The 12,762-nt window shown below is 36.0% G+C and overlaps 1 protein-coding gene across 8 annotated transcripts in view; it reads left to right on the plus strand.

Annotated features, from left to right (window-relative positions):
* The window catches only part of LOC108295491 (utrophin), a 308,974-nt gene that overhangs the window by 222,191 nt on the left and 74,021 nt on the right, over positions 1-12,762 (plus strand). For all 8 annotated transcript variants that reach the window (XM_017517718.2, XM_017517721.2, XM_017517722.2 and 5 more), the window contains one exon: positions 10,479-10,658. In XM_017517718.2, coding sequence (XP_017373207.1) covers positions 10,479-10,658 — 180 coding nt within the window. The remainder of the gene's footprint in view (positions 1-10,478; positions 10,659-12,762) is intronic.

The following is a 12,762-nucleotide window of genomic DNA, read 5'->3' on the forward strand; positions in this document are numbered from 1 at the left end:
ATTAAGATATTTTTATCTTGATTCCAAAAGCATTACATTCATGGATCATCGAGACCTTTATAGATATTATGTTTATATACTACTTAAAAGCATAATTCACTACCTTCAAAATCTGACATTATATTTACAGAGTATTTACAAGGAATTGCACTGAGTTTAATTCTTTTTTAAAACATTTTAAAACCAATAACTAATCTTTCTATTGCAAACTAACAGATGTAAAGAATGTGAGAACAGAATTGTAAAAATCAATACAAGAGTTTTCTTTAGCCCTATACTTTGAAATCACAGAGATTAGAAAGTTGATTTGCCAGTTCTGTCTTCTGCGGTAGACAATTGAATGGAACATGAGTGGCTCTTTTAACAAGGCATTATGTTTTCCTAAATCTATTTCCTGAGAAAGAAGCAAGTATATTAGACGGAAGTACGGAATAGAAATGATCAATACTGTGACTGATGTTTATATAAAGGCATAAGTATCAATTTGACACCCTCTACAGCTCTACAGATGTTTGCAGCGGGCCTTGAGGAGAAGATGCTGAGAGGTTGTGGGGCAGCACAACTCCTGCTTACTTTGAATGCTCTGTGGAGATGACAGCTGGGAGAAAGTCAAGATAGTAGACACTGGAAAGACTATTCTCAGTTTAGAGAAAAGCTCATGAAAAGTGTGATCATGCCATGAGCTGTGTGCATGTAAAGGAAGTGAAAAAAAGAAATGTATGAGGGAAATGAACATTCCAAGTCGTTGGCGTATTGTGGATGAATGCAAAACAAAGACACCAAACTTTATTTTTTTTAAATTTAAGTTTTTCAAGGAAATGTTATCTTCCTCATGCAGTATACTTTGAAAACCATTACTTTCTTATTAGTAACATAAATAATAGAAGCTGGTTGAATGAAATTCACATAGTGTAATACAAAAAAAAAAAAACAGGAGCAAAAATCATCTGTAACCAAACAATACTGTTATTTTTTTTTATTTTTGGGGAACATAGCGATGTGCACAGGCAAAGCATATATTTTAAAATAAATTTTGTTATGACTAGTATTTATTGACCTTGTAAAAACTTATATCTTTAGCATTTTTCTTTACCTATACTTGTTTTTGTGTAGCATATTAAAGCTATGCATAGTGCTTCATTCTTACTTTATATTTTATTCTCTCATTTCTCTATTCATTTCCGTTTAAATTATTACCATTTATCACTATTATAGATAGTATATTCTATATACGGTTTAGTATATTCATCATACTAAATGAATATACTAAACCATATCATACATTCATAATAATTTCCTGAGGATATATTCTTAGCCCTAAAATTATTAGTCAAGAGATAAAGATATATCCATTTTAAGCCTTATACATATTATACAATTGTCCTTCAGAAATGGTGCACCCACCACCTGCGAATGAGAATTTCTACTTGACATCATGTTTTGGTTATTTAAGTAGAACAGTTTTCACAAGTTTATAGGTCTTCTGTAGCGCTTTTTAAAATACTGCTTCTTCCGCTAACTCTGATCAGTTTTTATCACCAAATTGACCTTTAACTTGGAGCTTTGTATCTGTTCTGATTATCAATGCTTACTGTGTTGTGTATGATTGCAGTTTTTTTATATTACTGTAGCTTCCTTTTTTGTTTTTGTTTTTTTTTTGAAAAATCGTAAACCCTTTTGTACATTTCTTAATGAATAAAATCCATCTTTTTCTTCATTATTTCTACCTTTAGTGCTTAGAAAGACTGACTCTATTCCAGGTTCATCTGATTATTTACTTATTTTTTCTACTTGCTCTTTTTTAAAAAATTATTATAGTTTAAGTTCTGGGATACGTGTGCAGAACGTGCAGGTTTGTTACAGAGGTATACATTTGCCATGGTGATTTGCTGTACCCATCAACCCATCATTTGCATTAGGTATTTCTCTTAATGCTATTCCTCCCCTAATCCCCAACCCCCCAGCAGGCCCCATTGTGTGATGTTCCCCTCCCTGTGTCCATGTGTTCTCATCATTTAACTCCTACTTATGAGTGAGAATGTGTGATGTTTGGTTTTCTGTTCCTGTGTTAGTTTGCTGAGAATGATGGTTTCCAGCTTCGTCCATGTCCCTGCAACGGACATGAACTCATCCTTTTTTATGGCTGCATAGTATTCCATGGTATATATATACCACATTTTCTTTATCCAGTCTATCATTGATGGACATTTGGGTTGATTCCTAGTCTTCACTATTGTGAACAGTGCTGCAATAAATATATGTGTGCATGTGTCTTTATAGTAGAATGATTTATTGGTATTTCTGGTTCTAGATCATTGAGGAACTGCCACACTGTCTTCCACAATGGTTGAACTAATTTACACTCCCATCAACGGTGTAAAAGCGTTCTTGTTTCTCCTGTTTCTCTCCAGCATCTATTGTTTCCTGAGTTTTTAATGATTGCCATTCTAACTGGTGTGAGATGGTTTTTCATTGTGGTTTTGATTTGCATTTCTCTAATGAACAGTGATGATGAGCCTTTTTTCATATGTTTGTGGCCACATAAATGTCTTCTTTTGAAAAGTATCTGTTTATATCCTTTGCCTGCTTTTTGATGGGTTTGTTTTTTTCTTGTAAATTTGTTTATGTTCCATGTAAATTCTGACAGCCCTCTCTTTGTCAGATGGATAGTTTGCAAAAAGTTTCTCCCATTATGTAGGTTACCTGTTCACTATGATGATAGTTTCTTTTGCTCTGCAGAAGCTCTTTAGTTTGATTAGATTCCATTTGTCCGTTTTGACTTTTGTTGCCATTGCTTTGGGTGTTTTAGTCATGAAGTCTTTGCCCATGTCTGTGTCCTGAATGGTATTGCCTAGGTTTTCTTCTAGGGTATTTATGGTTTTAGGTCTTACATTTAAGTTTTTAATACATCTTGAGTTAGTTTTTGTATAAGGTGTAAGGAAGGGGTCCAGTTTCAGTTTTATGCATATGGCCAGCCAGTTTTCCCAACACCATTTATTAAATAGGAATCCTTTCCCTGTTGCTTCTTTTTGTAGGGTTTGTCAAAGATCAGATGGTTGTGGATGTGTGGCATTATTTCTGAGGCCTCTGTTCTGTTCCATTGGTCTATATATCTGTTTTGGTACCAGTACCATGCTGTTTTGGTTACTGTAGTCTTATGGTGTAGTTTGAAGTCAGGTAACATGATGCCTCCAGCTTTGTTCTTTTTGCTTAGCATTGGCGTGGCTATACAGGCTCTTTTTTGGTTCCATATGAAATTTAAGGTGTTTTTTTCCAATTTTGTGAAGAAAGTCAATGGTAGCTTGATGAGAATAGCATTGAATCTATAAATTACTTTGGGCAATATGATCATTTTTGTGATATTGATTCTTCCTGACCATGAGTATGGAATGTTTTTCCATTTGTTTGTGTCCTCTCTTAATTTCTTGAGCAGTGGTTTGTAGTTTTCCTTGAAGAGGTCCTTCACATCCCTTGTAAGTTATATTCCTAGGTATTTTATTAACTTTGTAGCAATTGTGAATGGGAGTTCACTCATGATGTGGCTCTCTGTTTGTCTGTTATTGGTGCATAGAAATGCTTGTGATTTTTGTACATTGATTTTTGTACCATGAGACTTTGGTGAAGTTGCTTATCAGCTAAAGGAGTTTTTGGGTTTTCTAAATATACCATTGTGTCATCTGCAAACAGAGACAATTTGACTTCCTCTCTTCTTATTTGAATATCCTTTATTTCTTTCTCTTGCCTTATTGCCCTGGCCAGAACTTCCAATACTGTGTTGAATAGGAGTGGTGAGAGAGGACATCCTTGTCTTGTGCCAGTTTTCAAAGGGAATGCTTTCAGTTTTTGCCCATTCAGTATGATATTGGCTGTGGGTTTGTCATAAATAGTTCTTATTATTTTGAGATTCACTCTTTCTATCAATACCTAGTTTATTGAGTGTTTTTAGCATGAAGGGATGTTGAATTTTATTGAAGGCCTTTTCTGCATCTATTGAGATAATCGTGTGGTTTGTGGTTTTTGTCATTGTTTCTGTTTATATGATGGATTATGTTTATTGATTTGCGTATGTTGAACCAGTCTTGAATCCCAGGGATGAAGCTGACTTGATCATAGTGGATAACGTTTTTGATGTGCTGCTGGATTCTGTTTGCCAGTATTTTACTGACGATTTTCACATTGATATTCATCAAGGATATTAACCTGAAATTTTCTTTTTTTTGTTGTGTCTCTGCCAGGTTTTTATATCTGGATGATGCTGGCTTGATACAATGAGTTAGGGAGGAGTCTTTCTTTTTGTATTGTTTGGAATAGTTTCATAAGGAATGGTACCAGCTCTACTTTGTACCTCTGGTAGAATTCAGCTGTGAATCTTGGATTTTTTTGGTTGGAAGGCTATTAATTACTGCCTCAGTTTCAGAACTTGTTGGTCTGTTCAGGGATTTGACTTCTTCCTGGTTTAGTCTTGGGAGGGTGTATGTGTCCAGGAATTTATCCATTTTTTTCTAGAGTTTCTAGTTTATTTGCATAGAGGTGTTTCTAGTCTTCTCTGATGGTATTTTGTTTTTCTGTGGGATCAGTGATGATAGCTCCTTTATGACTTTTTATTGTGTCTATTTGATTCTTCTCTCTTTTCTTCTTTAATAGTCTGGCTGCAGTCTACCTATTTTATTAATCTTTTCAAAAAACCAGCTCCTGGATTCACTGATTTTTTTTTTTTTTGAAGAGTTTTTCACGTCTCTATCTCCTTTAGTTCTGCTCTCCTCTTAGTTATTTCTTGTCTTCTGCTGGCTTTTGAATTTGCTTGTTCTTGTTTCTCTAGTTCTTTTAATTGTGGTGTTAGAGTGTTGATTTTAGATCTTTCCCACTTTCTCATGTGGGCATTTAGTGCTATAAATTTCCCTCTAAAGTCTGATTTAGCTTTGCCCCAGAGATTCTGGTATGTTGTATCTTTGTTCTCATTAGTTTCAAAGAACTTATTTATTTCTGCCTTAATTTCATTATTTATCCAGTAGTCATTCAGAAGTAGGTTGTTCAGTTTCCATGTAGTTGTGTGGTTTTGAGTGAACTTCTCACTCCTAGGTTCTAATTTGATTGCACTGTCATCTCAGAGACTGTTTGTTATGATTTCCGTTCTTTTGCATTTGCTGAGGAGTGTTTTAATTCCAATTACGTGGTCAATTTTAGAATAAGTGCTATGTGGTGCTGAGAAGAATGCGTATTCTGTTGATTTGGGCTGGAGAGTTCTGTAGATGTCTGTTAGATCTTCTTGGTCCAGAGATGAGTTCAAGTTCTGAATATCCTTGTTAATTTTCTGTCTTGCTGATCTGTCTAATATTGACAGTGGGGAGTTGAAGTCTCCTACTAGTATTGTGTGTGAGAGTCTAAGTCTCTTTCTAGGTCTCTAAGAACTTGCTTTATGAATCTGAGTGCTCCTATATTGGGTGTGTATATATTTAAGATAGTTAGCTCTTCTTGTTGCTTGGATCCCTTTGTCATTATGTAATGCTCTTCTTTGTCTCTTTTGATCTTTGTTGGTTTAAAATCTGTTTTATCAGAGACTAGGATTGTAACCTCTGCTTTTTTTTTGCTTTCCATTTGCTTGGTAAATATTCCTCCATCACTTTATTTTGAGCCTATGTGTGTCTTTGAACATAAGAGTGGTCTCCTGAATACAGCACACCTATGGGTCTTGACTCTATCCAATTTGCCAGTCTGGGTCTTTTAATTGGAGCATTTAGCCCATTTATAGTTATGGTTAATATTGTTATGTGTGAATTTGATCCTGTCATTATGATACTAGCTGCTTATTTTGCACATTAGTTGATGCGGTTTCTTCATAGTGTCAATGCTCTTTACATTTTGGCATTTTTTGCCGTGTCTGGTGTTGGTTTTTCTTTTCCAAATTTAGTGCTTTTTTTCAGGAGCTTTTGTAAGGCAGTCCTGGTGGTGACAAAATCCCTTAGCATTTGCTTTTCTGTAAAGGATTTTATTTCTCCTCTTATGAAGCTTAATTTGGCTGGATATGAAATTCTGGGTTGAAAATTCTTTTCTTTAAGAATGTTGAATATTGGAGCCACTCTCTTCTGGCTTGTAGGGTTTCTGCCAAGAGATCTGCTATTACTCTGATGGGCTTCCCTTTGTGGGTAACCTGACCTTTCTCTCTGGCTGCCCTTAACATTTTTTCCTTCATTTCAACCTTGGTCAATCTGAAGATTATGTGTCTTCGGATTGCTTTTATCAAGGAGTATCTTTGTGGTGTTCTCTGTATTTCCTGAATTTGAATGTTGGCCTCTCTTGCTAAGTTGGGGAAGTCCTCCTGGATAATATCCTGAAGTGTGTTCCAGCTTGGTTCCATTCTCTTTGTCACATTCAGGTACACCAATCAAACATAGGTTTGTTCTTTTCACATAGTCCCTTACTTCTTGGAGGCTTTGTTCATTCCTTCTCATTCTTTATTCTATAATCTTGTCTTCACAATTTATTTCATTAAGTTTATCTTCAATCTCTGATATTCTTTCTTCTGCTTGATCAATTCGGCTATTGAAACTTGTGTTTGCTTCACGAAGTTCTCGTGCTGTGTTTTTCAGCTCGATCAGGTCATTCTTCTCTAAATTGTTTATTCTAGTTAACAGTTCCTGCATCCTTTTATCAAGGTGATTATCTTCCTTGCATTGGGTTAGAACATGCTCCTTTAGCTCAGAGGAGTTTGTTATTATCCACCTTCTGAAGCCTACTTCTGTCAATTTGTCAATCTCATTCTCCATCCAGTTTTGTTTGCTTGCTGGCCAGTAGTTGTGATCCTTTGGAGGGGGAGAAGCATTCTAGTTTTTGGAATTTTCAGCCTTTTTGCACTGGTTTTTCCTCATCTTGGTGGATTTATATACTTTTGATCTTTGATGTTGGTGACCTTTGGATGGTCACTGCCCCTTTGGATGGGGTTTTTGTGTGGGTATCCTTTTTGTTGATTTGATGTTATTGCTTTCTGTTTGTTAGTTTTCCTTCTAACAGTCAGGCCCGTCTTCTACAGGTCTGCTGGAGTTTGCTGGAGGTCCAATCCAGACACTGTTTGTCTGGGTATCACCAGCAGAGATTATAGAACAGCAAAGAATGCTGCCTGCAACTTCCTCTGGAAGCTTCATCCCAGAGGGGCACCCACCAGATGCCAGTCAGAGCTCTTCTGTGTGAGGTGTCTGTCGACCTCTGCTGGGAGGTGTCTCCCAGTCAGGAGGCACAGGGGTGAGAGACCTATTTGAGAAGGCAGTCTGTCCCTTAGCAGAGTTCGAGCGTTGTGCTGGGAGATATGCTGCTCTCTTAAGAGCTGGCAGGCAGGAATGTTTAAGTCTCCTGAACCTGTGCCCACAGCCACCCCTTCCTTCAGGTGCTCTGTCCCAGGGAAATGGGGGTTTTATCTATAAGCCCCTGACTGGAGCTGCTGCCTTTCTTTCAGAGATGCCCTGCCTAGAGAGGAAAACTGTAGATAGTCTGGTTACAGTGGCTTTGCTGAGCTGTGATGGGCTCTGCTCAGTTTGAACTTCCAGGTGACTTTGTTTACACTGTGAGGGGAAAACCACCTGCTCAAGCCTCAGTCATGGCAGATGTCCTTTTCCCCACCAAGCTCAAGCATCTCTGTTCAACTTCAGGCTGCTGTGCTGGCAGTAAGAATTTCAAGCCAGTGGATCATAGCTTGCTGGGCTTTGGGGAGGTGAGATCCGTTGACCAAGACCACTTGGCTGCTTGGCTTCAACCCCCTTTTCCAGGGGAGTGAACGGTTCTGTCTCGCTGGCATTCCATGTGCCACTGGAATATATTAAAAAAACTCCTACAGCTAGCTTGATGTCTGCTCAAACAGCTGCCCAGTTTTGTGCTCGAAACCCATAGCCCTGGTGGTATAGGCACCTGAGGGAATCTCCTGGTCTGCGGGTTGCAAAGACAATCGGAAAAGCATAGTATGTGGGCTAGATAGCACCATCCCTCTTGGCACAGTTCCTCAAGGCTTCCCTTTGCTAGGGAAGGGAGTTCCCCAACCCCTTACACTTTCCGGGTCAGGTGACACCATACCCTGCTTCTGCTTGCCTTCCATGAGCTGCCCCCACCGTCTGACCAGTCCCAGTGAGATGTGCCAGGTACCTCAGCTGGGAATGCAGAAATCACCCACCTTCTGCATTGGTCTTGCTAGGAGCTGCAGACCGGAGCTGTTTCTATTCAGCCATCTTGCCAACCACCTCCTCTACTAGCTCTTTTATAATTTTATCTTTTTACTTTTAATGCATTAATCCTTCTGGAATTTATTTTGGTGTATTTCATGAGATAAGCCTCTAACTTTCTTTCCAATAGGTTAACCAATGATCTCAGCACTATTGGTTGAGTATTTAACCTTGTTTCCACTGATTTGACATGCCGAGTTTATATATACTTATTTGCCTGTTGCCTTTCATTGTTTTCTGCTCCACTGATCTGACCTTGTGAAATGTACCAGTTCTTAAACTGTTTAGCCATGTTTTATAATATATTTTAACTGCAGTTAATGGAGTCCCTCTGTTTATGCTTCATTTTTGTTATATATGTCTTAAATGAACTTTAGAATTACTATTCTCAAATTTTTAAATTCTGTTGGAAATTTTGATTTGAATTGCCTTAAATTCATAGATTTGTTTAGAGCAGAATTGATATCTTTGTTATATTATATCTTTTTGGTAACAGATATGTCTCATTTTTTTTCCCAGATTCTTTCACTTTCCTACAAAATGGTTTGATTTTGTTCTTTATAAACATTATTCATATATGTAAAGGAGTTTATTCCTACATGTTTATTTTTACTGCTATGTGAAAATATACTTTTCCATTTTTTTACAGAGTGTTTATAGTTGGTACATAGGTATTACTGATTTTGTATATTTAATTTTGAAACATCTATCTTGTGTACTCATATATTCAACTGGTTTTTCAGCTTTCTTAGTTAAAGACTGAAAGTAATGAAAAATTTGTTTCTTTTGGAACAATATGCTCTTAAGTTTCCATTTAATCTTATTTTATAATTGAAATAATGAAGATGATATATACAAGTCGCAAAGTCATAGCACATTCTCTTCATTAGAATAAATCAAATGAAACATCAGTAAATGTTAATAATGTAACAACCATCTTTTTATCATTGTCTTTTCGGATTTAAGGAACATGCAGATTTCATAACATTTTAATGTATTTGTACTTAAAGATTGTGTAAAATTATTTTCAATGCAAAGCTTAAAATACATTTTCATTTTTGAATACTATTTTTATTCAATAACTTAAATATACTATTTTCAATGTAACCATTTTTACTATTAAAAAGTGTGTGTGCTATTTAGATTTAATTACTTGTAGTTCATTATTTTGTATAGTTCTTAAATGCTATTCTAGTCAAACAGTACATATTCACTGAAGGAATGAAAGATTCTTATTAATAATTGCTGAGAGCATGGCTCTTGCATGTCTTTTATTCCCCCCACCTTCTGCAGCTAGAGAAGAACATTGGAGAGTAGTATTTCAGCTCCGTCATAAATATACCAGTAATTGAGATGGCCAAGTGAGTGTTTAAACCTGGACTCACTTGTGAATTTGTGAGGGTATGCTTTCCAAGATATGATTTAATGTTTAAATATAAACTCAAGCTCCTTAAAATGATTGATTTAAATGTTGGTTTTTAAAAGTGTCAATAATAGTAGCAGTAGGGTAGATACATGCATATTGCTTTTTGATTGAAAGAGCTTTGTAGTTTTAATTGTGGAACTCATGCTCTCTCTATAATTCTGTGACTATACACTTTGCCTAGTCAAACTTATGAATGTGCCAATCACATTATCATCGTACCATCCAGAGTGTTATCTTTGCAGTTATGACAGTTGTAAGATGAAAGCTTAGACTTTCTGTTCTCTTGTGAATTACTTACATGAAATTTTTTTGTGATATTTGTTCAGCATATTATATGTGAAATCACCCAGCTATAAGATGTTATCCTTGAGAGTGCATATAGTACACATCGATAGTTTCCTCTGGTAATCTAGCAGATAAATTCATTGTGAATTTTTTTAACTTGTGAGTTCTAGGATCCTTCTGCTTTGCCAGCTTGTAGTTACTGAAAATGAAATTGAGTCTTTCCATTTAGAGTGATGATGAAGATAATTGGTATTTGTATGTAATAAATGGATTTATATTTAAGTAAATGAAATAATTGCCTTCCCACAGCTGAATGTGTTACACTCATTGGTATTTGTTGAACTAAACATTTTGGTTTCCTTTAGGAACTTAAGAATTCTCACCATGTTAATAAGTTTGGGAGTTTTATAAACTTTGACATTGTAAATTATCTAGGGAGTCATGGACTACTTTGTATATGTGGCAGAAAAGTTTTAAAAAATTTAAAATGTTTTTTAAAAGGTTGTATCCACTTCTATAATGTTCTGAAGGATCAAGTAGGTCTTGGTGTTTTTATTTTCTAGAATGTTCTAAAGGGTCTGGAAAAGAGAAAAGCTGATTTAAATACTATCACAGAGAGTAGTGCTGCCCTACAAAACTTGGTTGAGGGCAGCGAGCCTGTTTTAGAAGAGAGGCTCTGTGTCCTTAACGCTGGGTGGAGCCGAGTTCGTACCTGGACTGAAGATTGGTGCAATACCTTGATGGTATGTCTCAGGAAAAATTAATGATGAAATCTTCTCCTCTCTTCTAGTTATTTTTAAAATGTATACAATGTTGATTAAATTTCAAATCCTATTTACTGTGTGTCACAGTAATGTTTTGCTTGTGAGTTAATTTCATTAGACTACATTTTATTTTTCTTTGAAAAGATAATAACTAGAAAGAATTTACAATGTTTCCAAAATATTCATAATCTATATAGAAAGAGGTACTTTCATGCTTTAGTGAATGTACCTTGTTTCACTTTAATGATATCATATTGTATTTAATTTTCATACTATCAGAAGCTATTTCTACATATACTCTTTATAGTGTCTGAGTAATTCATACTGCTTAAGAGCACAGGCTCTAGCATCTGGTGGCCTAGTTAAAAATTTCCACTACTAGCTCAGTAACATTGGTCAAGTTGCTTAAACACTCTCTAAATCTCAGTTGTCTAATTTGTAAAATGGACATTATTATATCTACCTCATACAGTTTTGCAGTGATTGATTATGAACCTTAAACATGTAGTGCTCTTAACTAAATGCAAAACAACCAATTTTAGATATTGCTATGATAATAATTATTAAATATTGTATATGCGTTAGTCTTTGGTTTTATTACTACTCTGTCAGTTGTCTCGTGGAAATAGTGACCATTTAATTTAATTTTTTAATTTTTTTAAGATGGAGTCTTGCTCTGTCACCCTGGCTGGAGCGCAGTGGCGCAATTTTGACTCACTGCAACGTCTGTCTCTCGGGTTCAAGCAATTCTCTGCCACATCTTCCTGAGTAGCTGGGATTACAGGTGCCACCACCCCTGGCTATATATATATATATTTTTTTTTTACTTTTAGTAGAGATGGGGTTTCACCATGTTGGCCAGGCTGGTCTTGAACTCTTGACCTCGTGATCCACCTGCCTCGGCCTCCCAAAGTGCTGGGATTATAGGCGAGAGCCACTGTGCCCAACCCATTTAATTTTTATAGTGGTTTTGTGTTCCTATGATACCAATTGTGAATATATGGCCACCCCACCTTCCCCTGCTGAGGAAGGCATTGTTATTTATAATGTGTTTTTTTAAATTTTGAAATATCTGAGATAGGACTTTTATCAAATGTTTAGAATTAGTAGGTAATGGATAGACACATCAAAAAAACATATTTTGTGTTTGAATGTTTATTTAAATCCTTCAGGATGTGTAGGGCAATGAAGAGCATGGGCTTAGGTCTTGATCTCTAATAGATTTATATCCACAATCCATGACTTAGTATCTGTATAACCTTAGCTAAGTTACGTAATGTTACTAAGCTTAAATTTTCATATATGGAGAATGAGAACAAAGGTATATACCTAATAGAGTTGTTAAATATTGAATGTATTAGTGGATATGAAATTCTTGGCTCATAGAATATGCTCATTAAATATTTTATATATTAATTTTTGTTATTACTAGCTTTATTTCACATTCTTATGGCCCTTATTTCTGTATTCTTCAGTCTGTACCTTTCAAACTCTCTATATAAGCAGTATCTTTCTAGTGCTGCTAGAACATTTGATTTACCTGCTTAATAGGGGTAAACAAGTCTGGTGCTCATCAGTTCTTCCTACTTAGAATCAGACCACTGTTGATATTTTATCATGTCATTTATTAGTTCACATTTTCTATTTTTTTTTATACGTTTATTTTAAGTTTAGGGATAGGTACAAGTGCTGCAAGTGTAGGTTTGTTTTCTTTCTTTCTTTTCTTGATCATTTATTAGTGTACTTTTTTTTTGTCTGGGTCTCACTCTGTCACCCGTACTGGAGTACAGTGGTATGATCATGGCTTGCTGCAACTTTGACCTCCCCAGCCTCAGGTGATCCTTCTGCCTCAGCCTCCTGAGTAGCTGGGACTACAGGCAGGTGCCACCACACCCGACTAATTTTTGTGTTTTTTGTAGAGAAGGGGTTTTGCCATGTTGCCCAGGCTGGTATTGAATTCCTGAGCTCAAATGATCCTCCCACTTGGACCTTCCAAAGTGCCAGATTACTGGCATGAGCCACCACACCCAGCCTACGTTTTGTGTTTCCAACTATTTTTCATATTATAGATTAAAAATTTCTT

Source organism: Cebus imitator, unplaced genomic scaffold (genome assembly GCF_001604975.1).
Source record: "Cebus imitator isolate Cc_AM_T3 unplaced genomic scaffold, Cebus_imitator-1.0 Scaffold642, whole genome shotgun sequence".
In the NCBI taxonomy this organism is placed as follows: Eukaryota; Metazoa; Chordata; class Mammalia; order Primates; family Cebidae; genus Cebus; species Cebus imitator.